At 41.7% G+C, this 27932-nt stretch overlaps 1 protein-coding gene across 1 annotated transcript in view; it reads right to left on the bottom strand.

Annotated features, from left to right (window-relative positions):
- The window catches only part of LOC149283272 (LIM and calponin homology domains-containing protein 1-like), a 78109-nt gene extending 51200 nt beyond the window's left edge, over positions 1 to 26909 (bottom strand). Inside the window, exon 1 of the mRNA XM_089497803.1 lies at positions 26817 to 26909. Coding sequence (XP_089353929.1) covers positions 26817 to 26909 — 93 coding nt within the window. The remainder of the gene's footprint in view (positions 1 to 26816) is intronic.
- Between the last annotated feature and the right edge of the window lie 1023 nt (positions 26910 to 27932).

The following is a 27932-nucleotide window of genomic DNA, read 5'->3' on the forward strand; positions in this document are numbered from 1 at the left end:
CACACACACACACGTGTATAACATGCAGGTCAGTTTACTAATATGCAAACAGGATGAAGGATTTGTATGTTAACATGAGAAGAACATTAATCAGGCATGTTTAAAGCCTTAGCCCCTTAAGGACAATGGGCGGTCCCTAAACCCATTGAAAACAATGCATTTTGAGCCCGTACATGTACAGGCTTTGTCATTAAGGGGTTAAAGGGACATTCCAGTGACCCAGACACAAGCCTCACCGAGTAATGTGCATTAAAGTACTTTGTAAGTATACAAATTTACAAACGTTAACAAAATATCTTATGGGAAAGCTGCAGCTCCCATGTGTTGCTCCACTGACTGGCTGGCTAAAATCAATGGGAGAGCTTTCTGCACATGCGCACAGGGTGGTCTCGTTAGACCCCATTGCACGTGTGCTGAGCCGGTGCTGGAGCACACCGGTGGTAAGTATATCAAATATCAGTAGATGTCTACAGCCAATCACATCTCCTGCATGCAAATAGCAGGGGGCTCCATATCTAGGTCTATAAGCGACTCCAATTAATTCATCTTCAATGCAAAGTTAAAAAGATTCCTTTTAATATTGATGTAACTGGGGCTAGCTCCAAATAGAAACGGTAGCTTGAAGAATATATCCAGCCATGCTATGGCTCCCAAATAAATATCTTAAGCTTTAATGCGCAAGTACTCTCTCACCTTATTCCTCCTCAACCATCCCATAGCCTCTAAGCTTGCAAGAGTAGGGTCCCTTCGCCAGTATGTGTTACGCTTCTGCATTTTACTTTGAAGGTTGTATTGCCCCTATGTAAACAGCATCTTTAGTTGAAATTATACCTTTCATTATGTGGATGTAGAAACGGATGTAAACTCACAATCTTTTGAGATGTCTGAGGTCCTTAAAGCTTGTCAGGTATCAGTTTCAACTAAATACTCATCCATTTCACAATGTAAATGAAATATACCGTATTGGCTCGGATATAGGCCACCCCCGTATATAGGCCGCACCCTAAAAGTTTGGTGCTTTTTTAAAGAAAAAGTTTTTTTCTTTAAAAAAGCACCAAAAAAAACATGCTGCCACTCTGTCCCCCCCCCCCGAGATATGCTGCCACTGTCCTCCCTCCCCGAGATATGCTACCACTGTCCTCCCTCCCCGAAATATGCTGCCACTGTCCTCCCTCCCCGAGATATGCTGCCACTGTCCTCCCTCCCCGAGATATGCTGCCACTGTCCTCCCTCCCCGAGATATGCTGCCACTGTCCTCCTCCCTGCCCGAGATATGCTACCACTGTCCTCCTCACTTACCGGAGCAGACTCCCGGGTGTCTTGCGGGGCCGGCGGGGGACATCTACGCAATACGCGTATATAACTTCCAGCACCGGAGGTTGTATACGCGTATTGCGTAGATGTCCCCCGCCGGCCCCGCAAGACACCCGGGAGTCTGCTCCGGTAAGTCGGGGGGGGGCAGAGGTAAAACGCATCGTGCGGACGGTCCGCACGATGCACTTAGACAACCTCCCTTGCCGGCACCCCCCCCCCCCCGTGGCGCTAGACCCCGAATATAGGCCGCACCCCCACTTTAAAAACTTAAAGTGGGGGAAAAAAGTGCGGCCTATATTCGAGCCAATACGGTAATAATGTATATTTCGTGCCTCTGGCACACTGTCTGGGTGGTAACCAATGAGCAGTCATCAAATAAGACCTATATAACGCACAAATGTAGTTAATTTTTCTACAGGTCTTGTATGTAGGAGGAGAAAAGAAAGAATGGTATAAAGTCATTAAAAACACCATTTCCCTTCTACGAGTTCTCCTTTAAGAAGTAACACCACAGATGGTGAAGTGTTACTCGTGGGCATGACTACAATCTATAGGAATGTTTAACTCGGCATAACACATTCCTTTATTTTTTTTGTTACCCGCAAACAGGTGTCACACGCAACACTTTAGCACGGGTCGCTCACGCTGTCTCAAACAGTTGCTACTGATCTATTAGAAACAGCTAAAAAAAAAAAGTGTTATTTACCCTTATTTATAGTGCAGCTGAAGTACTCTAAATATTACTTGAATCTTCATATAAACACAAAAAGGAAAAAAAAATAACTGATAAACAAGCCTCAAGCAATAATCAACTGTTTCATTTATAAAGTCATAATAAATACTAAAAATAAACCTTAAAATAACACATATTAGAAGTGCGTGGAAAACTGTGGCACATTACACAGAAGAATGGATCTGCCACATTCTCACCCACGGTCTTTTTTGACACATTTTAACAGTAAACAGCGATCAACGCAATGTCCGTTTGGTGCACTGTGATTCTTAAGTAGTGCTTTAGTGATCCATTCTACTACTTGTGATCCATCAGTCAGCAAGTGCTTCTTAAGCGGCTTCTCTTGTAGGGTACGGGCTGAAGACCCAACCTATGCCGGTGACACTCTAGACTGCTACAATCACCGGCAGGAAAGTGATCCCATAAAAATACTGTATAACCCCCCCCTCCCACCATGCATTTGGAAAAGGGACATAATCAGGGCCGGCCCAAGGCAAAATGCCGCCTGGGGCGAATTTTAAAATGCCGCCCCCCCCTTATCTACCCTTCCTCTCCCTCCGTCCCTGCCGCCCCCCCCATTATCTATCCCCCCCCTTGTACTTACCTTTCAGCAGTCCTGCGGCGAGTCTCCCTGTTCGGTCTCGGTGCCAGCTTGTAATGCTGAGCGCCAGAAATCTTCCGGCACTCAGCATTACAAGCCGGCACCGAGACCGAACAGGGAGACTCGCTGCAGAGGAGAGAGAGAGGGGCGCCGAGCGGGTACTGACAGCTTGGTAAGAGAAAACCACTCGGCCCCCCTTTCTCTCTTTCACTTTAAAAAAAAAAAAATTGCCGCCCCTTCAAAAGTGCCGCCTGGAGCGGTTGCCCCACTTGGCTCCATTGTCAGGCCGGCCCTGGACATAATTAAATTGAAAGTGTACAGGATGGTCAGAGACAGATTACCAATGTGACCAGCTCAAAGGCTTCAATCGCCAGGGCTATAAAAAGCCCACTAAACCAGTCACTATGTGACTATAGACAAGAATTCATGGTAATGGAAAAGTCCTTCATCTCCATTAGATCAGGTGCCTTTCACAAGGTCATCCATAAACAGACTTTGCCAAAACAAACAAACAATCTGTTTCTTAGTACACATTACTCAAATTACAGAGGCAAAACTTTTTGCGCCACTGTAGCTTAAAAGGATGAAACCTACAAGGCATGACCAGCAGTCTGATGGAAAGAAAACGAGGAAAGGAGGTATTGCGGTTAGGCAGGCAAAGGTTTAGGACAGTGTCTGCTCTTGGAAGGCCCAGAACATATAAACTACACCAATCGGATCTGGGGACAAGATATTATACCACACAGATACAGGCAGAAATACACAGAAAAATAAGGGGATATTTTTTGGAAAGTCTCAAAAATAGCATAGGCCACCAAATACAATGTCTCATAAAATGTTTTGGTATCAGATGTTTAAAAACATCAACCGAAGAGAAGGACTCATCTAGAACTAGAACAGAAATTAAAAACTTTATGGACCAATCCCCACTGTGGTCAAGAAAAACGAAATTGTACCGTATTTGCTCGATTATAAGACGAGGTTTTTTTCAGAGCAAATGCTCTGAAAAATACCCCTCGTCTTCTAATCGGGGTCGTCTTCTAATCAGACCTCAAATAGAGGTCTGATTATGAGACTAAGATCCAGATCCCCCGCACCGCTGCAGGGGACCTGGATCCTCCTGTCTTCCCCCCCCACACACACACACACTTACCGGTGCTTCCTGCTGTATTGCCGGGGCAGCGGGTTGACGTCTACGCGATCCGCGTAGACAACGTCCGCTGCAGCCGGAAGGAGGTGTGGCTAGCAGCGGGGGTTGTCTGCGTCCGTCGCGGATACCTTCCCCGACTGTCAGAGATCAGAGTTCCCCGGTGCGGGGAACTCTGATCTCTGACAGTCGGGGAAGGTATCCGCGACGGACGCAGACAAACCCCCGCTGCCAACTCCACCTCCTTCCGGCTGCAGCGGAAGGAGACGTCAACCCGCTGCCCCAGCAATACAGCAGGAAATTGGAAGCACCGGTAAGTGTGTGTGTGTGCGTGTGTGTGTTAAATGGGGGCATAGGGCATTTCTGGAATGCCTTATACCCCTATATGCCACTCTGGCACTTAGAGGGTTAAAAGGCATATTATGGGGCAGAGTGCATATAGGGAGGTATAAGGCATTTCACGAGGCAGAGTGGCGTTAAGGGGGCATTTAATAGAGCACTCTGCCTCCTGAAATGCCTTATACCTCCCTATATGCCACTCTGCCCCATAATATGCCTTTTAACCCCCTAAATGCCAGAGTGGCATATAGGGGTATAAGGCATTTCTGGAGGCAGAGTGCTCTATACAATGCTTTTTAACTCCCTTAATGCCACTCTGCCTCCTGGAATGCCTTATACCTCCCTATATGCCACTCTGCCCCATAATATGCATTTTAACCCCCTAAGTGCCAGAGTGGCATATAGGGGTATAAGGCATTTCTGGAGGCAGAGTGGCACATAGGGGGGTCAAAAGGCATACCATGGGGCACAGTGGCATATAGAGGGTTAAAAGGCATATCATGGGCCACAGTGCCATATTGGTGTGGCAAGCCTGGGGGCAGATGTGCGTAACTGGGGGACAGGTTGGAAAATACAAGGAAATAAAAACAAAAAAAATATTTTTCTCAATCATAGCTTTTATTTAAAAAAATAGTTTACATGAATTAACATTTACTGGTAAAACTTTTTTCCTTTAGGGTCGTCTTATATTCAGGCTTTTTCTTTTTTTCCTATGTTAATATTCAGATTTTGGGGGGGTCGTCTTATAATCAGGGTCGTCTTATAATCGAGCAAATACGGTATTACTCAAGTCAGACAAATGAATTGCTATTAAGTCCTGAAACCCTCAGGACGGAAATAGTTAAATGTGTCCCTACCGTTACTACTCTTGGGTGTTGAGTAACGCCACACATAGTTGTAAAGGACAGTGTTTGAACGGTTAGAGGAAGATTCTGTTGAGTCGCACACTGCATGCTTTGGCCATTTATTTTCAGGCCAAGCTGTAAATCAGAGTCATGAACACTGGTCAACTAAACCAGAAACACATATTTATTATATATTTTGCTTTTGAAAGCCCTAAACCCATATTACCATTTGTTCCAATCATTCTGTGATCTGCTGCAACAATATTATTCACAAATTATTTGTTCTGCCAACCGTACCGCCACACTAAAGGCATACACATCTCCTCAGACAAGCGCCTTTTTTATAGGCTCGTTGCCAGAGCATGTGTGTTTACAGTAAAAATATATCGGCTTTAATAATATTTAATATTATATAAAGGCATAACAACCTCTCCATTTTTGGTTTCAAACTCCAGACATCTTGGTCCATTCAAACTCATTCCTCAAACCTTTCATGTATTCTTTGAGTCGACTGTTCCACAAAGAAGCTAGCAATTAGTTCCTCACTATTAACCACACAGGTTTAACACTGAAAGAGGAGAATCTGATCTTAACTCATATGAAATCATAATTGGAGTAAAACCCCTACCACGACGTGGAAATGAAACAAGCCACAGATCATTTGCAGTCACTCATCCTTTGCATGCGTGAGAAGCATCCCTAATAACACATCTTTCTGTAATCCTTTCTAATCCCAAATGAGCAGATTTTCTGTCAAAAATAAACATATTAAACAGGACATACAATGGGCTGGAAATGTATTAATAAAAGAAGCTGTTTTGGGGTCTCCTGGGGTGTGTGAGGAAGAAAGAAAATCAATTTATGAAAACTTAAAAAAAAAAACAAAAAAAAACACACACATTACATAATCTTAATTTAGTGGTTTGAGGTGAATTCCACAGGTCCTCTAGCAGGTCAATTAATATTGATTACCATATGTGCTCTCCGGTTAATTTTTCAGACCATTACACTATGTATGGGACCATAACATTTGAAAATGCCAAAGGGATGGACCAGGCTAATATATTTAACTTCCTAGTAGATATGTGCAAATAATTAAATATTTCGATTTGGTTCCAGATGAAAATTGGGAGGCATTTTTAATTTGGGAACAAAATTTGTTGCCCGGTGCCCACATTCCCTCTCTCACTCATTCACTCACTCTTATCCTCCTTCTCTCTCTCTCACTCTAAATGTTTCCCTATCTTTCCTCTGCTGAGGACTTTGCATCTTCTTGTTCTTCATCTTCTCTCTTTCATCTTTTATAGTCTCTCTTCAAAATAATGTCACTTCCCCCAGGTGAACTACCTCCAAAATTGTGGAGCTCCCCAGATTGGTCGTCAGAAGAAGTAGGGAAACATTTACAGTGTCCAAGAGAGTGAGTGTGAATGAGTATGAGAGAGCAAGAGACCTGCACATTTCAGACAAAAATTCAGAGCTTTTTGCTTCATTTTCATCCACCTTGTGGGGGCTCTGGCCTTGTTTTCACATCTTCATAGAATTTGGCAAAACTCTTAGGTTTGTAATGCGTACAAATCCCAATGCACAAGTCTACCACCTAGGTGCTGATCACCTCTTCTACTGCTTAATTCTTTAGCAACGAAAGTTTCAGAAAATTGAGTTAAACGGATGACATTTCATTAACATGTGTACAGAAGATCATTACAATTACTAGCACATTGTTACCGTGTTCCTAGTCTCAATCTGTACAAAAGAACGCAATGAAATTTTGAACACGCTTATGTGCAAAAGACTAGCAGAAATCCCAGCAACTCAATCCACATGAACTAAAATCCTTCAGACTTTGGGCGATATTAAACATTTAGAAACATGTAAAACGTATTTCCTGTTTGCATAATCTTTACCACTGAATGTTCATGTGCCAGAGCCTATGCACATCATATTTCCCAGAATGCGGAGTGTTAAAATCATTAACTCAGACATAAGATGTCCTAGGGGATGCCAACACGACAAGTCTTTAGCAAAGACTAAAAACTGCATAGTTTTCTCTCAAACTGTCAAAATATGAGTTCATGTAAATTAAACGGAACAAGCAATGAGAAAATCTGAAGCAGAAGATGGAGGGCAGGTCACCACTCACAAAAAAGATAAACATGCTACTCAAATTATGAGAGATTCACTAATGGAACACACAAGGATCCCAAAACAGTAGTAAATCTATTTTAACACAGTATGTAGGAAAGTTTGGCATTCTGGGGTAAGGAATTATGTATTTCTTATATACTTTGTAATCATAAGTGACTGGAATGATCATCTCAAACTAAATCAGCAACCCACTGCAGAACCTTATTGACACCCCAACATTCCATTTTCCTAGAGTTTCGTTCCCTTTTTGCCCGCTTCATCCTTGTATTGATGCATTTCAATGCTGACTCAGGACATTCAGTTCTACAAGGAGGTTGTTATCCTCAAAGGTTTTTGAATTGTACTCAAGCTGTGACTCTTGGCAGGATAATGCGTAGAGGATGAGTCATGGACACGGAGTAACTAGGGACTCCTAATTATCATCATCATTATTATTTAAGAAATCGTATACAAGATGCGTTTCGCTTTAGATTTGTTACAAAGGTCTTCAGTAAATGGTGTGTAAAGTACTTTCTGGCAAGATGTAGCAGTTTGGAGAAATGAATGGATAAGTGAGCCCTGGCTATTGTTAATGGGATGTGAGCAGCTGTATTTTCCCCAAAGATAAACTTAAGTGTTGTGAGTAGGAAGCTCAGAGAAGGTATGCATGAAATAAGAGGTTTTGGCTTTAGTTAAGATCAAGGCACTTTGACTGGGCATGCCGTCTGTCCCATTCTTAAACGAAGACTAGCTAAGAGTGAATGCTGGAATGGCACTGTATACTCGCGATCTTTGCCACGTTTTTGAGGCCAGAAGAATCAGGTGAACTATGGGAGTTCTGTATGGGAGTGAAATATTATAGCTCCCAGGGTGCCCTGTATGTTCTTGTCCTGAAGATGGGAGGACAAAGGATTGCAGAAAAGGTATAGCTGAGTTTCCAACGACAATGATGTTCAGCGTAGGGTGTAAATGGCTTAGCTGCATTAGCTATTAGATATGGCCAAGAAGTGAGTCAGGATCCAAGGAAACAGAGATGGTATTTTTGATGATATCCCTTGTTTATTAAAGTCATTTTCATGGAAGACTCCAGTGTGTGTGTCTCTGCATAGGAGCACCTGGATCACATAAGTGGAGATGTAGGGAGCTCTATGGGTTCAACTTGTCACCGGCACCTAAAGAGGTAAAAGGTTGCCGAGTTGTTTCCATAGGAGGGGAAAAAAATAAAAGTGTACACATATGTAAAATGTCTGCATGCACTCGCTAGTACTGAAACACCGTTCTGTCTACTGCTTGCTTATTTTATTTATAATGATGCATTTCCTTAATGACAATTTATTATGCAGATTAGACAAGATTGTATGTTTTGTATGGAGCTTACATATAAACCAAAACACACCAGGCATCTGTAAGCTAAAACAAGAAGACAGCTCCAGCTGTGACATTTGGCTCGCAAATGAAAACTACAAACAACATTAGGGCCTATGCATCTCAACTTCTCAACATGGCGGGTATGAATTCTATAGATATCACTACAGAAACACACGTATGCATACTGTATTATAACTACTGGCAATTCTAGATCTAGAAAAGCCTGAAAGATTCCAAAATACTCTCAATATTTCTGATGATGAAGTTGCCTAGCAATTATTAAAACCAGTAGCCTAATTCTCAGCTTCTTGAAGTCAGGATCTGACAGACGCCAGCGACACCACTTACCAACCTGGTACTATTCCCCAGAAGTCAAGATAGGCATATGTGAAGACCATTTTTAGGTGCACATGGCTGACACATGTGGTGGGACTTTCAATCCTATTTTTGCCCATGGACCCTCTGATAAGCCACCTGCAGGGGGGGGGGGGTTAGATCCCTATAGTTTTTGTGCCCAAGGTGCCTAAAATGTATAACCAGTTCTGTCTATCCAGTAATATTGCTCTCATCTGTCTTATATTAGTGTTTGATGTTTTTCTAAGAAGAAAAAAAAAATCCAGTTTCATCAGATCTTATCACAGTCAGTAAACCATCATAGGGGAACAAAAAGGTACTGATAATTGGCTTTAAAGTGTATTTTACTTTATTTTGCGTTTTGGGGTGGAATCATTAGTTAGATTTAAACCGTGTTCAAAATGCCTTTAGGGGCATTATAAGAAGATATAAAAAAAAAGTACAAAGGGTGGAGATTTAATTAATCATACAATGTTTAAGAATAAAAAATACCAGAAAAAGCATAAAGCTGAAAAAATGTAAACCTCTGCCAAACAGTTCATCATACAAATTGCAGTATAGAAGACATCTGTTAAAGCCTTCAACAATAAGGAATGTGATATAGAATTTTAGTATAGTTTATTACAATGAAAAGGAAGTAATTTGTCAGATACAGCTATGTTTCAATACATATAGATAGAACATTTAGAAGATAATTTGAGGGAATAATTACTCACAGATATCCTATCGTCAAGTGTCGGCTGCAATAACAGCAATATTGCTATATCCCTTTTGGTGATATTATGTGACATTATGAGACAATTATGAAAATCAACCATTAGTCCATATTTCCTGTATTATTTCCAGATAACAGACTGAAAACGGTATTCTTTCCACATTAACTCAACAAATGACAATTTGATTATGGGTCTTCCAACAGGGACAGACATGCAACAAAATCTTCAAAGCAAATATTGATTTACACATCAGCCTCATGTATAATCAAGACATCCGTCACCATTAAGTCATCCTTACCAACGCTATCTGTTCAGCGATAAAAAGAAAACTGTTAGGTCTTTGAAGACATCCTAGATCATTGAGTCACCAATCCTGCCACCCCTACAAAAACAATTCCCACAGTATGAGATGAAGCTGGAGTTCATCTGTAAGTTAATGGAGTTTTTTACCTAGACTAGTCACATCAGTGTTCAAATCAGGAAAAAGTGGTGGCTAACAAACATGTATGTGGAGTGCCCAAAGTACTTTAAATAATAGACAACTTCTCAACATCTTTCTCTACTAAGCTCCACTGATCAGCCTACTGTATCTTCAAGTAACATCCCACTCACACTGAGGAACAGTATTTTGCATTAAGACTGTCGCAGAATTTTCTATCTGTGAGATCTAGGCCAGCATTAGGCTAAATGAAGCCGCAAAGTCTCCAACGTAAAACTAATTATGCAGTTCTTCAAAAGATGGTATAAAAAGTGAAAAGATCATTTTTGTCCTAAACCAAAATTAATTTCCTTAAGGATTTCACAACAAACCAAGATAATATAAAACAATCATGTTTCCTTACGAGCCCAAGTTCAAACCAAAAACAATTTGTCTAAAAATGTTATTTGAAGGAATCAGCAATTTGCGACAAAAAACACCCCATTAGTCGGTTACGCATTAACTTACCTTTATAACCTGCGTGAGGCTAGTAACAAAATAGAACTCATACCAGGGGTAGAACTTCAAAAAGTAGTAAGGAGACTTTAAAGCAGGAATACACCTAATCAGATCTTTTTGGTAGAGGTATTTCCCCCAAAAATGTGCCCAGCAGTACATGGGTGGGAAGCGTTGGAGACCCATTGGTATATGCCATATGCCTTTACAGAAAATACATTAAGCCTAAGAAGCCAAGGGGCCGCTCTATAATGTTAAAAAGGTGCATAGGACACTAAAGTAAGATTTTATCCAATCAGGGTTTTCAAGGAAACAAAAGCTGAACATTTACAGTGGAAGATGTGAAGTTATACTATAGAGTTTTTCGTTTTCTGAACATTATCCTCACGTTCTGGATTATCAGCGCTGACTCACGCTGTCCCCAAGGACTGAAGCCAATTAAAACGTTAGTTGGGAGATTTTCAGTCTCCAGTCGTCCTTGCACGCAGGTGTAGGGGCCCCCAGAGACAAACTTGCCTCTTCACATTAACTGAAAAGAGTCCACACGTGTATTGTTGGCTTACATTTATTGTATTCCTCTCAATGACCCAAAACATTTTGTATGTAAAGAAATAATACGCTACATACAGAAATATATATAAAGTGCAGTAAGCAAAAGCCTACGAGACACTTCTACGAGACATTTCTATAGACATAAGAGCCTTGTCAACATGTCACATGGTGGTGGACAAGTCATTCTCACAATGCTCATTGCCCTATAACCATTTTCTTTTAACATTTTTTACACCATTAAAGCCCAAGTCAACATACAAATATTAAAAATCAGCAAAGCATGATTACCATTTAATGACCTACCTATATATTCTATATATATATATTTTTTTTGCTGGACATGACCTAATGTACGTGAGCTTTTTGTGTAGCTTTCGAGGTCCCATTAATAAAAGACCCCAAGCTACATGTGCAGAAAATTACACAGCCAATGAAGAAAAAAAGGAGTATATGTGAGATTTTACTGTATTATAAAACACTGACCCATATTTTTGACTTATTTTTTGTAATGTTAAAATGTTAATGGGAGCACCAGTAGAACCACCCAAGCATTCCCATTGGTGTTGGACTTGTTAAAGCGATATACCTAGTATAACTTGTTTCAGTAATGAAAGAAATCCTTCATACCCTGCAAGATGTTTTCAAAGAAACAACTTATCGGAAACTAGGTTGATTTGCGCTCATTTGGACATTTACACACCAGTGGGCCAGTAAGCCTAGTTGTCAATCACCAAAACAAATCATGTGGTTACGAATATAAAACCACAGTCGGAAATGCAGCCACTCTCATTCTCTGGGTAATGTGGAGAAATCCACACAAAGCTGTCTTATTCTAAGAGCATCCAGCGTGGGTCTCATGTTTCCTTTCAATTGAGCTGCAGACATTTAAAGCTAACATTTTCCCAGGACAGGGGCCAAACCCTCTTTCTACCTGCTGGTTTGTCACTTGGGAATGGCTCAAACACTCCTGGGCTGAGCTATACTGGGGCTATTGTGAGTGGGGCTGCTTTTAGGCTCCACTCCAAAGGAAGGAGGGGGATGGTTGGCGTGGTGCACTCCGCCATGGACACGCTAATCATACGGCAGCTCAGATTTTGGATGCTGCTGGTTCTAAGTGAACTGACCATCCACAGCTAAACAGCTCCGCTTTGTGTAGAGAGATAAAACATAGGTTATAGAACGTTTACTTATTCTTCTGCTCCTAGAGTAGCGCATGTCCAACTGTGAGTTCAGGCCGCAGAGAAGTCAGCGATTGCTCATACTTGACAGTTGAGGTAGAGTCATTTGCATGTATGTGAGAAGAGCAACTTGTCAGCATATGAGTTGAGCCAACAGGTTGCCGCGCAAGTGTCGGCAATGTACATAAGTTACTTGCTTCATTATAAGCAGGTGGTGGGGGATGAGATAAAACTTTTCTAAATTCTAAAAAAAATGTTCTAAAAGTATTCTTTTGCATGTGGATGGAGTGTAGCGTTAAAATATTTATGATCCTTTAGTTGGAGAATAAGACTGCTGTCCATAGGGTACATCAAGGCCTACTCAGTACAGATCACTTCCTTCTTTACATATCTAACGCTGCAGTATAGCTCACAGAGTCTAATTTAGGAAAGTAAAAAATGTAATATTAATGAAACCAATCCACAAAACAAAGCGTGTGAATGTTCCAGATTTCACAGCTGAGGAGCAGATGCACGTCTCACAGCAAATAAATTACTAGACGTTTATGTAAAGGAAATCAGACGGGACCCCACTAACTAAAACCATTACAAGAAAATCTGGCAAATCCTTGAACCCCCGCTGAGTGGAAAGCATTGCCACCTAGAAAGTGAAATGTAGCTGTGGCCAGGTTTAACCCAATGCCATTACAAAGCCAGCCTGGACAGGGCAGAGGTGGTACTTTCTGGCCTGGGGGGGGGTAAAGCCAAGCGGCCCCCTCCCCTGCACCAACACACGCACACCTTGCACAAAGCCGTCTTCACACATGGCGTAAACTGCTGACCTTCTAGTGCCGAGTCGCATAACATTGAGTTACGTCACCGCACTAAGAGCCAAACTATAAAAAGTATTACCATACATACATACTGTATATGCAGATGTATTCACTAAAATTGCAAGAGTTACTTATTCCAGTATTTTACAAACCATTATAAAAGGGCCAAACGCAGCGTGCAGCAGCTACAAGCGGAGCTCTGTTGGCCCTGCACGTTATTGTGGAGATTTCATGAGTCATGTCCGTGTTTTAACAATACAATATGCAGGGCCAGCTCAGTCCTTTTCACAGGATGGACTCTTTGGATTTGGCTACTTGTGATACACAGTGAAGAAGGGAACTGAAACATTAAATCTCACATCCAAACACATCCGAGCATAATGGCACAGTTAATACGCCTAATGAATCGGATATGTCTATAACAGAGGTGTCCAACCAGCGGCCCTCCAGCTGCAACAGGACTACATCTCCCATACTCTTCAGCCAGCCCTCTAGCTGAGATGGGAGATGTAGTCCTGCAGCAGCTGGAGGGCCACAGGATAGACACCCCTGATCTATAAGCAGAATCATACCAAAATATCAATAACTCAAAAAAGAACACCATCATTACTTGTCAGGTTTACTCGGAGTCTCTGGGTGAAGTGCTGCGTTTCCAGGACTCGTCTTCAATATATGGACCATTCCTCTACAGGGTCCCATCCAGCTTCGGCCCTAAGGAGCATAAAAAGAGGACTCCAGACAGCCAATATAAATATTAAGCAGCTCTATAAACGTTAAGTACACAATATAATTGTGCACATTTTTGCTTAGCTCCAAAGCATGGGGTATCTCTGAGAAACCCATTAGAGAGGGGTAGCGGTCTAAAATACTTTGTAATACACATATACTCAATGGCAGTATCTCTAAAGACATGTTAATTTTTTATTTTTTTTTTTTATTTTTTTTTTTTATTGAAGGTCCCTTTACTAAAGAATCTTTTGCAGTGATAGAAAGCAGGCCTGTCTAGCTTATAGTCTGGCTTTGATCATGACAAAGCAATCATAAAAGACAAAACACTGCACAGCTTTCTTGTCTCATAACAGAGCTCCGTAGTAAACGCCGCCCCGGTAGAGCTGTGTATTTTACAGAAATTGGCTACATTGGCTTTGAGCTAAAGAATTTAACACTACCAATCATTCATTGAACCAGTGCAGCTCCGGATATACGACATATATCAAATACTACAGCCAAACGAAAAGGCCGTTTATATTCAACAGATGTGTTCTCTCATTTGCATTAAACTTTTAGCACTTTTACAATAAGGGACAGAGAAAATAGAAACATTCAATTCACAATGACAAAAGCGTTGACACTTATCAAATTATACTAGTACAGAAGAAGACGAGGCCTTTGTTCTCGCAAGCTTACACTCTATTGGCCTTTTTAGGTTCACATGAAAGGACATTTGCTTGCCACCATAATAGAAAGATTTAGGGCACACATCTCTACATAGAAAGACAGACCTAGAAAAACTGTACGTACATATATATATACACATACATATAATAAATACACACACACACACACATAGTACTGTGTAAAAGTTTAAGGCAGATGTCAAGAAAATCCTGTAAATGATTACTTCTTTCTTCATGTAACCCCAGACAGATCAGATGATGAGATGAATGAGATTTTGTGAGGGCCATACCAACACCTCCAGGACTCCTTAATCTTCTTTACACTGATCTTCTTTATGACTTGGCTGCAGAATACATTTGGAGCCAATCAGATGTCTCCCTGATGGTATTGCATGGTGGATAAGTATCTGCCTGTACTTTTTTTTATTATTATTATTATTATTATTATTATTAATCCTTCACTGTTGTCTGCAAACACCCATTCTTGTACCACTTTCCAGCCCTTAGTCAAAAATCTGCCTTCTGGTACAGCCAAATGTATTCCGGACTGTAGATGAGTGTACCAGGGTGCCACTGTTTTCTGCCAATGCTGAGCTGATGGCACTGCTGGTTTGTGAAAGGAAGTCATCATGATGCGTCTTTCAAGTTTCTTTGGCCGACCACCGTCTATGGTCCTCAACATGGCCTGTTTTTTTTGTGCAAAAGAGTTTGGACAGAACATCTGGAAACCTGTCTGCCTTAAAATGTCTGCCCAGGAGAGACGTTGCTGATGCAGTATAGCTACCTTGTGTCTTGTTGCTGAGCTCAGTCTTGCCATGGTGTATGATGTTTTTACATTAAAAGCTCTTCAGCTTTTTAGTCATTCGTCCAGTTTTATTCCTCCTGCACACCTGTTTGTTTCAGTTAATAATTGTGTTTGAACGTACATATTAAATTGATGATCACTAGCGCCTGTTTGGTATAATTGTTTCATCATACAACTATAGGCCTACAAAAATATCTTTTTTAGACACCATTCTTACTTTACAGCGTTTTTCTTTACACCGGCCTAAAACTTTTGCACAGTACTGTATATTACACACACACACACACACACACACAAACACCTTAAGCTCCAAACTCCCAACCCTTCTATTTTCAGATTTGTGATTTAGTTTTAAGTTTTTTCCCTCCACATAATCAGAGAGGACAACAATGGAGCTACACGTATGTTGCAGATATGGTCCCTTGTGCTAGAGGTCTACTTCAACATTCATAAACATACAGGCCACTAGGGACCTTCGACAAACATAAGTCGTTAGGATGCACAACCTAGGTTTACTCCAGAGTGACTTTTGTTGAGGAAGGAATACAAGGACATTACCAAAATAAATATATTCTGTTGTAGACTCTAGTGTCTAGCACTGTATATTATCCTTCTATTGGCAACTAATCAAAGATTTTTTTCTGTTGAGTCAGACCACAATACAGTAGTCACTCAGCTCAGTCATGATTTGAACCATGTGATCACCTCGCGTAAGTATACATTTTGAACAACTGAAGGGATAGATACATATGTGTGTTAAATAACGCCAAATACATAGTGAATCTCTATTGTATTTTCTTTTTCTAAAGGTTTATCTAAATTATTGCTGACAATGCAAAATTTCTTTTTTTGTGTGTTTTCTTTTTTTGTTTTACAATAAATACAAACCCAATCTGTTGTGGGAGAACTACATTTCTGTATAGAAGTTAACATACAGCACCAAAAACGAACTGTGCGCAGCTGCGCTGACCTTTAATCAAAAAAGCAGATTAAAGTAAAATAAAAGCAGGTCAGTAAAATAACAGATATAATTTTAGAAAGAGCGGGGAGTGGAATGGGAGGAAATATAGTTAACTGGTTCAGAGGGAAGCAATGTTGGCATAAACCTATCAAAAAAAGCTGTCAAATATAATTGATTTGTGCATGTGGGATTACCACCTGCCTGCCGTAACGGTGACCATGGCATGCCACAGGCCATAATTACTTTGGCCATAGCCATAAGTGACTGTCAATCAGCAGTTCTAGAAATACATATTAAAGTAAAAATAACTGTCTTCTTCAAAAGAAGAACTGCTACTGCCAGGGCCAGACTGGCAACTACGGAGCAGCCCTGGCACTTTAAGGCCAGTGGCTACCTGATGGTGCACGCATGGCTGCGTGCACCTGACCTGCCACAGAAACTGGAAATGACTTCGATTACAAGCTCTTTGGGGCAGGCACCTCGTTTCCTAATGTGGTCATGTCTTGTACTGTAATCATAAGGTCTGTGGACTACATCACTTATTGTTAGACAGCACTTATTTTCCCTCCTCTTTCTTATTCTGTAAACTGTCAAGCACAAACGTAAATCTGTTGGCTCTAAAATATACATAATTATAAATATTTACATACACCCTTTAGACTAAAGATTAAAATGCAAGATACACTACCGTACATTTGCTTAACTTGAGTGCATTAAGTGCTTATTGTATATATACCATTAGGTATTCGGAATTACAAACCCACAAACGATATCTGAACATTGGGAAAGTCCTTCTCAGCATTCCATAGTCTTCTACAAACACTCTCCTATTAAAATGTTACATTGTTTTCCAGTGGTGGACCATAACAAATACTTTATGTCATACATTGGCGCATGAACACAGTCCCTGAAATGTTAGACATTGCTTTAGACCCCTACCATTCAACTGGTGGCCCACATTCCTTGGGAGTTTATGTACAGCCACTGTGCTTCTGAATTCTAAGTAAGAGATCACTGCTCCCGATGCTTCTGATGGTAATGACTATATTATTTAAATTGTTTGTAAGAAACAGGGCCATTCTCTGAAAGGAATTCTAAGAAAAACACCAATTTACTAATATAAGGGATTTATTCTGCATGGTTGTTATAAGCACCTTCAGGAGGTGCGAGTTTACAAATCTCCAACATCTTTGTTATCTACCGTCTCTTCCATTAACTACATTATGTTGTTCAATATAGAATTGGTAAAAGGATATTATATCAGGTTTCCAAAGTTCCGTTTGCATGTTTTTGTTTTTTTTATGTGAGATCCTTTAAATTTTCATCATGTCTGTAGAATATGGAAGTCCATTTAATAATGACACTTCTCAAATCAGTACCAAGAAGTCTAGTTTCACCACCTGCATGATATCAGCAAGAAGGTTGAATACTCTGCCAAAAGACAAGTAGCTGTCAAATACATTACCGTTCATTATTATAAACCTGGCTTTAGCAAAAGAAAGAGATCTTAATGTAAATAGAAAATTGGGCCATTGCCATGATAGAACAATAAGTATGACAGGAATCCATAAGAATAGTTCCTGAAATCCTTTTTTAGGAAGGTCCAGCTAGCTTCCCTACAGCTGAATTCTGATACGGACATTCCTAGAGCTCCAGGAACTCCAGGTGGCAGGTGCTAAAATGTATGGATCCGTGACAATTTCCACATCCAGGACAGTTAAACTGTGCAACCTTGCAAGCTTTAGCAATATAAACAAGGCCTTGTTAAATCAGCGCTCAATCCCAGATTACTGGGTGGCAACAAAAAGGCATATATATATTATGACAGGCTTGGAGGCACGTTTATAGCTTACCTATATATATTTACCATGTTTAATCGCAATTCAATTATTGGGAATACATAGAGTATCCACAAGTCAGGTGGCAACAAAACGTACTTTGGTACAACATCCCTTTTACAATTCTATTAACACAACATCATAATGTTACAATATTTTTGTTGTGTACCAGTTCTAGGAGCAACACCCATACACTATCATGCACTACTTGTACGGGGGCTGCAGACCTCTAATTTGGAAGCCTACATAATAACCATCAAGAGATCTGGAAGGTCTCCAGGTCTCAACTAGATAGTAACATGTTTTACATACAGTAGTCATTAACTGAGGACGCACAATGTGTGTGGTCTGTGTAGTTTTATACGAGGCTTATAATAAGGCCATGTAGTTTAATTATGCAACATCAGTATTGGATCTGAGAGGCCTGGTGGTGGTTGGTCACCAGATGCAGATCTCTAGAAGTCTGCTGGGTCAGTCTCACTTTGCTACTAAACTGGAATTATTGAGCGTGGAGCAAAGGTTCTGCAGCACATTTAGAACAGCTGAGAGCACAAGCTAAAGCTATTTAAACAGGTATTTCTCCGTCTATCAAGTGACGGGAACCAATGTTCATCTGTACAATTGTTTTAGAATTTTCAAGCTATAGTCAACATTTTTAATAGTTCCCATAACCAGCTGTCATTATCTAGAAAAAGGTGAAATTAGAAAGCATTCTTGGATGGCGCCACCATTACAAAATTTTTTCCTTTTATAAAACCATGACAGGTCTGAAACATAATTTGGACAGAAGGGACAGGAAAGCACTGCATGGAAACACTTACACCAGCAGAGGCTTTCCAAGCAGCTGTTCATCCCGCAGACAAGTCATCTCTCAATCACCACGCGTGATGGAGAAGCTCTCTGGGACGTTTTCCTAAAATAGCCCCAAGCTGGAAAAGCAGGTTGATCACAATAACCTTTTTTTCTTTACGGCTAGTTTACGACTGCCTTGACTTTAGGTGATTTTTATAGACGGGAACCCACTTATTAAAAGAGACACCCCATATAATTCCCGAGACATATAGTTTTTACCCTGCTATGCATCCGCATTTAACAAAATTAGCATTTAAAAGCATCCATAACAAAGTAAAAGAGAAAAATGATTTAGCAAATATGATTAATGTCAATGAGTTTTCCTTTTAATAACAATACATTTATTCTATTATAATATTATATATTTAAAAGGGGGGTTAAATGTGAAGAGGTGAGGCATATACCGCTCATCGCATGGCCCTCAGATAGACTTAAGACAGCAAGACTAAAAGATCCATAAAGAGGAATTAGCTGGAGACCAAAGATTACTACAGATGTTACTGCTTCTGTCATTCATCTGTTTAGCTTAAATAGCACACAAACCACACACGTCATTTATACACATTGCTTAAAAAGACATTACGTTTTTTTTTGTTTTTCAGTAATGAGATGTAGCCACATCCATTCCCAAATCAAATACCACATCAAACGGCTTCTGTTCCCACAGGGCTCAATGCCACCCATACTGCAGACTTCACTATTACCGCTAGTAACGATGCATGACCAGATCATAGCGTGTAATGTGAAAGACCCGTCACAAGCGGCATACACATGGTGTTGGGGCAGGCAAAGCAACACACAATGGTGATTCTTCATAGTTACACAGGTGGGATAGAGTAGTAAGTATTGTCGTTAGAATCCAGAATGAAAGACCATTCTAATGCACTTATATAGTGGTATCGTACTAGCCAATTCCACCAAATGTTAAAGAAAGAAACTTGGTAAATATGAGACAAGAAAGATGTTTAGACTTCTAACACTATGCGCTACTCACCCAATGCTGGCGAGGACTGCACTGCTTGGCTGCATCAGGCCTCAAAACACATGGATGGTCAATGATATATCTTAAAAACCTGCTGGAGAAAACTCTCGACTGTCGCCTCTGGTTCTCCAGCTGATTCTCGAAAAATCATTTATTCTCCAGGGGAGTCATTCAGCATTGGTCCGCACCATGTCCAGTAAAAACAAATGTGACCCAGAAACTAAGGAACAGATCCAAGATATCAATCTTTCTGGAACCGGAAATGGTAATTACCGGTAAGAATCTTCCTTCAAAATGTTCTCAGCCGTTTAGCCAACTTGTTCAGTTCCAGGCCCCGTTACTATATGCATGGCATTTTTCAGATGATGCCCACTCTTAAAATGCACAGACATTTTTTATGATGCTTTGCCTATATACATATTGAACCTTAGTTTCCCTTCCCATGTCAGTTCATTTTAGGGATAAGATCATTACAGCACTTATGCATTCTTGGGTGTTCCCAGATTCTAGAAACTCACACTATGTTTTACTTGGTTTTGGTTTCACTATAACAGATCGGTAAAGAAAACAAAAAAAACTACACAAAATCAAATGGACAGCAAAAACAGGGTTCTGGATGTACGAAACACCAAAGCGAAGGCTTAATCGTGTGGCAAACGTAGACAATACATTTCAATATGATTAGCAAACTATTAATGAGCAAAGCATAATCGATCACAATATTGTTTTACGTAACCAGCTTTAATAAAGCCATTAAAATAAGTCCTAGTTCTCCGCTGGAAGATAAAAAGTGCTTTATTCTATTTTGTTCCTGTCGGACACAATGTCCAGGCCCGCAATGCACTCTCCCCAGGGACTGATCCACACATTGTCTCCACTCCATTCACAGGAACTGCACAGTATAGGGGGGTTTAAATTTAGACATTTCAAGCCCATTAGGATTTTCCCAGACCTCACCCAAAGTAAGATGTCATTGTCCAAGATCATTTTCCATTAAGACGACCTAATCTAGCGTATACGAACTCGGAGAGCCAATAGATCCCATAGACGCCAAATCATTCAAAGTGGGTAAAGTTTATTTTAGAAAGTAGATACAATACATATACAATGTAAGCAAATTCCATATCACAATTCTGTGCTCTAATCTTGATTACCTACACCCTTACATGACATTATTTGTCTAGAAACAAGTTAGCTGTGTGTGTGATCACATTGGCTATCTTTTCCAGGACACACATGTGCTACATATGTAAAGTGCTGCCCTGCAGTATGTGAGATGTATGACCTCACAAAAAGGAATTAAATGTTCCGTTATACACCCCCACATACTGCAGGGCAGCATTTTACATACACTGTTCAGCGACTCCATCTTTTGCCCCTTCCCTCCATACTCTGCTTTTGACATGCAAATTACAGAGTCAGATCAAAGTCACCAATTATTGTTATATTACTCACACACAACCAAAGGAGCTCATTTTTATATCAATGTGTGGGTGTGATAGTATTTACAAAGCTCTCACACAACAGTGTTAAACCATGCACGGTATTTCCCACCGCCCCATGTATGTCAAGTCGTGCAGAGGGGCAGATCTGTGTAGCTGCAGCATATTCACAACACACGTTCATTGGCACAAAATACACACTACATACTACTTTTGAAAGTACGTAATTGGCGCATGCGTTTGTTTTTCAAAAGGAAACTAGTCTTATTTTCCGTCTCCCTTGAAGCAAACAGCATGCAGAAGGGTGCTGTCCACGCATCTGCAGCAGCGCATGTCTGCTTATCCTACATACAAGTGAGTTGATCGTAAGCTCGTTCGGTGAGGTTTCTATAAGTCAAATTGTTATGTTATATACTACTTGTTACGTCCTGTCTACACATTGTACAGCGCTACGGAATATGACGATGGTATAAAAAACAATACATAATACAACTTGCAGATCTTTGGGCTAAGCAGCAACTTGGAAAACACGTTCCAATCGCACTGCAACATGCATAAAAAACTATTACAGTTTCTACTAAACAACAAATTAATTTCTGGCTGGAGGAACCCTGGACTGCAGACTGGGCCCAAAACAAATAAGGTGCGGTACAAACTGTTCCTTATCATAGGGAGATCCAAAGACAACAGCCCGGTCCTAATATAGACCTCTGTCAAGAACTTACAAAAAGGTCCATACTAGGTATGAAATTCACTCCCAGAATCCTTGAGCCAACATCCTGATCATATACTCCCGACACATGCAACCCTCACATGAGGTTACACATGGACAGGGCCGGCCTTAGGGGTGTGCAACATCGTTTTTTTGTTGTTGTTGTTTTTTTTAAACTTTAACATCCTTCATGTTAAATAAAGTAAAAAAAAATACAAAGACATCATATTCCGGCGCTCAACAGGAATTGCCGGCAGAGCAGGAAGACGGATGCCTCCCGCTCCCACCGCAGGACTCCGGCAACAAGGTAAGTGAGGATAATGAGAAGTAGGGAGAGGGAGTAGATAGTTAGAAGGGGCAGGGAGGGGGGGGGGGGAAATAGTGAGAAAGGGCAGAGGGGGCGGGGGAATTGTGAGAAGGGGGCGCCAGAGGAGTAGTCCGCACAGGGCGCCAGACCACTTAAGGCCAGCTCGGCAGATGGACCTCGCTGACACTACGAACGGGGCATCAAGAGAGCCGAAAGCTTATTGTTCTACCACAAAACCAAAGATATGTATTCTGGATCATGATCAGGTCTGTTCCTCAACAGGACAAACACGCAAATAAACTGCTACACATTCACAACAGTGCTTCTTAACTCTGAAACCCACACAGTGTGTGCGCGCGTGTGTAAGAGGACACTGAATGTTTAATAATGCAGTATGTGTTAACAGGGAAGCATAGAACGCAGTGTGCCACAAGTAGGATCTGGCAATAGAGGAGCCGATTATCAGCAATTTTCTCAAAATAAAGATGTTTTTCTTTACGGAGTTGAATCCAAAATTATGATAAAGTACTTCACAGCTGAGTTTGTGGATGTGAAATATGGCACAAGGGAGAAAGAAAAGGATCAGAACAATAGACCCATTCTATGGGGGAAAATGAGATATGATACGTTTAAATTCCATCCTCTTGAAAGCTCTGGGGGAAAGGGCTTTGCCTTGTTTATTATCTACTATAAATGAACACCATACAACACACTACACACAACCCAAATTCGGAGAGATACAGACAATAAGAAGAGGTCGCAGGAAACTGGATAAGAATAAAGGCACGTCAATCATCTTCAAGCACAGGACTACCTGCTTGTTAATGTAGAGCAACAATACCCTTTCTCTATACAATCCATACAAGCAAGAGGTAAACAGCTTAATACAAACAGTTTCTATGAACAAGAGAAAACCTGTTGGGGCAGTACTTTTGCTGAATGGGTGGTAGATAAGTGGAGCAGCCTCCCAGCAGAAGTGGTTAAACATACAGTTGTTTATAGCCGAAAAAGACTGCATGGGATGAAAGAATCTCGCTCCAAGTTAGAACGTGTGTTTATTTCACACTTACTTTACTTTAATGTTGTGTTGTTCCTTTACACTCTGCACTGGCACTGTTGAGGCTTTTAGCATTATTTAAGGTACACATTTAATGACTGCTACAGGTCGATATTTTCAGAAAGTCGCTATATACAATCCTCCTAGGGAGGTTTCTAAACCAGTTGTCTGTGTTTAGTTTACCAAGTCATGTGTGACCCTGTGTACACGGAATTAATACAGAGTACACTGGTATGGTTTTGATGCTTCCATGTATCCGTGACAAAGTATGGAGTCTGGACCCCAATGGTTACAAGTGAAGCCAACACATTTTTGCTCTCCTGCATAATGCTCACCCACCTGTGGTCAACCAGAACACCAAAAATACAACAGAAGAATTCTTCCTGACAACAAGTTGACCACTTGATGTGCTGGAACAGGGCTGAGCGAGAAGACTATTTACAGCTTTTGGACATCGACGGTGCATTCAAATATAGCCATGGAGAATTTACAGTGTCTCTGGTGAATGATTCCAACAGCTATGACAGAACTGACTCAGGGCACCAAGGGGTGACATACGTGGACCTCTGTGACACTTTGACCAGAGCATCAGGAGAGCTACAAGCAAACATGTTCTAAAACAAGAATCAAAGGCATTGGCTCGCATGTGTGTTCTGTACATTCTTATTAAATACAAAAACCCCACACAGTATGTTCTGCTAATCATTATAATCATTATATCCGCCGACACAGGACAAAATGTCTCTTCTCAGAAGCTGTTTAATTACAGCACCAAAAATACTAAGAAACTGACAAAAGACCGATTGATCCAGAGCTACAATTCTATGAAGAACACCCTGCCTCAGTTACCACCTGGGCCTGTTCTAAAACAGTTATCAGCGGACTGTTTCACATTTTAATGCTTATGGTATAGGAGAGGCGCCTTTAATGTTATACGATACCCCCTTCCAAATGCATCGGTGGGGTGGGTCTTTAAAGTTTTAAAGTTTTATTTTTACTTTACTAATAACCATGGATACAAGGCGGGTGATTAAAGAGATCTGTGGCACCGACGCATAAGTTGCACCCGAAGCACAACACACTCCAAATATTTCTGCCTATTGGGCAGGAATTAATAAAAGCAACTCCAGACAACAGCCTGGCATGTCATTAAATTACTTATATATGAAAATATTGGGCAGGGCACACAGGAAAGAAAATCATTGAATTGGTTGAATGGTTGAGCGAGAAGAAAATGGATGCGGCAGACTTAAGCCTAAAAATATATCTTAATAATAATCTAAGCTCTAGAATAAAGTCACAATATACTATGCCATTCCTGAAATGTATTTTTGTACGAGGTTGCATTCTCAGAAACACAAGTCATTAACCATAAGAGTCCGTGTTTCTAAAAGAAGAAATCACCGGATAATTTGGAGGAGCCACATCTCATGTCCCAGTTATAGTTTTTGAAGCAGAACAGCCATTCACATGTCCTCCAGCGGTAAGTATGACACTTTATACGTAGGTTAGATTGCTATCCTGAATAGCTATCTAACCTATAGCTAGGACAACGTATAGATGGAATCATACCCTCTGCCCAGTGGCACCTTCACTTCTGCATAATAATGGGCACGCTAAGCATGGCATGGGTCGCATGCTGTTTTCTGTGCGAGCTACAGCGTGCCAAGAGCCAAGCTCTTAGTTGAAGTTGACACCTTTTATTGGGCCAATTTAGAATTAGACGCCTGAGGTCTTTAAAAAAAAAAAAAGTTATCAGTTTGGACTTTATCTTCTCTTGGTCTAACACGGCTATATCCATCTTTTCTTTTCAATAACCAAACCAGAGCATTAAGAGCACTGTGAACAAGCTGCAGTATAGTAAGGGTTACGAGGAATGCAAAGGTCTATTCCATTCAAGGTCACCTACGAAAATATCCCACAGCATTTAATAGTTTTAGAACGATAGCGAAAACGCGAGTGCCGGCAGCTTATACTATCACCAGTCCGGCAAAACATACAATTAAAAAGGAGTCAAAATAATTACTACGCGAGAAGAAAAAAAAGGCGCTTGGATGTTTACTTCTCAGTTAAGTAGTTGTGTGTTGGGAAACAGTGGAGCTAAACGTGTGGAGCACCGTATCTGTTTGGACAGAACAGAGAATGTACTAACGCCAGGCGCTGTCTCAACGCTCTGTATTGGTAGTTGGGCAGATGAAACGGTGACTACGGGGCATTAACTGAAACGTCCGCCACAAGGACTGCTGCTCCCACCCATGTATCCAGCCCACTGGGGTATGTAACCGGCTCACACGTTAATACACTGGCTCAGTGTACGCTGCTTCTTACTCGGATATCTGTATTCAGGTTGCGTCCTCTCCAAAAAGAAAAAAAAAATACAATTCAGTCGCATCAAAGGCCTGAAGCTATTGCTACAAACAGCCGCAATGTCATGGAAAGTTCCCCAGGCTTTTTTGGAATCAGAGTAGACAATGGACATGATAATCAATCACTTCATCAGCCAAAAGGTACCTTGCATCGCCCTCGTTACCTCAAGCCCTTCTTGTTGCGTCAACTGCAAGATTAATTCACAACCCGTTGGTTCGTTACCAACCGTAACAATCTATGAAAGCTGGGGATACACAAAAAGAGAAGGAGCAGCACATCGAGCGCTCCCAGCCAGGAAATGTGTGCCCCTCGCTCCGCTCCGAGCGGGGGATGAATGAGCTCTGTGTTTCCAAGCACTGACAGCTCGGAGGCTCCCGCAGCAGGTATGCAGAGCAGCCCAGCGCGGTCATTTGCAAGGGAAATGAGACATTTGAGCATTTCCATAACTAACTGTGTAACGGGACGGTCGCAGCCAAGCGAAGGGCTTTATTTTGCCGTCTCATGTTAGCCGTCGTCATGAGCAGAAGCTGCAGCTGCACCGATTTCAGCCAAAAAACATCTTTGTTTTGCAAGAAGACAGCAACGAGAGGCAAAAACCCGCATGTGCAGGGGATGGAGCAGAAGCAGCCAGGGGTTAAGTTACAGCAAACAAAGAAGCACTATTGCCTGCGGTCAGATGGTATCAGCACACAGCTTGCATGCCCATTAAACACACCAGGAACCGGATTATTATCCGTGCTCTGTGCAGGGCACCGCTAGCCCTGTACCAGCAGAACAGCCTGTGGTCCCAGATCCCCATCACCTGCTTAACCAAAACCCCATCAAAAGCACTGCAGCATACAGTATACATTGCTGCTAATATATACTGCACTGAACATTACGCCGAGTGTGCTCTGTACATACCAGGCTGAGCTGTGTACCTCTCCACAGCCCGGAGCACACCTTCGTGCAGGTACTGGGTATACTGGCATACTGTTCTGCACTCGAATAATCCTCGCCATTACACTAAATAATTATATTTAGAATTCTGATCGATCCCCAAACCGATCCCAAATACCGAGGAGATTCTGCTCTCTCACCTCGATCCACTTTTGAGCCTCTCTGCACGCCGAGTCTGGAGGCGATTCCTGAGGCTGCTGGATCTCCTGTAGACCTAGTGCAGGGCTGGCCATGTCCGGGGATCGGGCAGGGATGGACAGCCTGGGGCAGACAGACAGACAGAAGCTTCTCCGACCTCCTGTATACGGCGAGTCTCCAGCGAGAGAGAGAGAGAGAGAGCCGAGTCCTCTCCGTGCAACGTGATCCGCACCAGCTAAAAATAATCAGGCGATTGCAGCTTTGCCTTCAGTCCATGCAAATCCCGAAGCCACCTCCTTCCATCCAGAGCAATGGCAGTAATCACATGCCTCATTACACTCCCAGCTCACAGGCGGCCACATTACCAGCCCCAGCACATGCTCAATGCCCCCGATCTACCCCAACCGACGGGCAGCAGCCCCACGGGGGGCAACAAGGGCCTCAGGTGTCGGGGCCAGGGGCTGATGGGAGAATAATTAGGGAGGGGAGCGCACCTGTATCCCCATCAACAAGTGGCTGCAGCAGGTTATGGCAGCGCAAGGAAGGCTGCAGTGCTGGATCCGCAACCAACATAGCATACATTTATTATATTTATTATTGATTGATTTATATATAGCGCCATCATACGCTGCAGCGCTGTACAGGGGGTACACAGGGCATAGGTGGTGCATCACATAACAATTTGGACTGAGAGAACTGAAAGGTGAGATGGGCCACCCTCAAACAATCTTACTATCTAGAAGAAGTTTATACGCAAGTGTCAGCGGGGAAGCGGTGGGTGAATGGAATAGAATTACAGCAGAATTTCACTTTCGTGGCACATAAGGCTACCCTGCGGCCAGCGTGCAGTTTTGCCGGACAGATGCCGATAGGTTTTGGTTCTGCGTTGTGAATGTACACACGCGGCTCCGTATTGCACCGTAATGCATTCACATGCGTGGTACACCTGGCAGCTCGTAGTGTTTCTCTGTAATAAGGGGTTCTTGCAAATGCACAGGGTAGATTCTGCAGAATGCCCCGCACACATTTGCCCCATCCCCAGCTATTCTGCAGGCATGAGATGATAGCCAAACACATCTAGGGCATGATATACTCACCACCGGTCCGCTCAAGGTCTA

The sequence above is a fragment of the Sceloporus occidentalis genome, unplaced genomic scaffold (assembly GCF_023333645.1).
Source record: "Sceloporus occidentalis isolate IW3139 unplaced genomic scaffold, rSceOcc1.0.p SCAF_107, whole genome shotgun sequence".
Taxonomy (NCBI): Eukaryota; Metazoa; Chordata; class Lepidosauria; order Squamata; family Phrynosomatidae; genus Sceloporus; species Sceloporus occidentalis.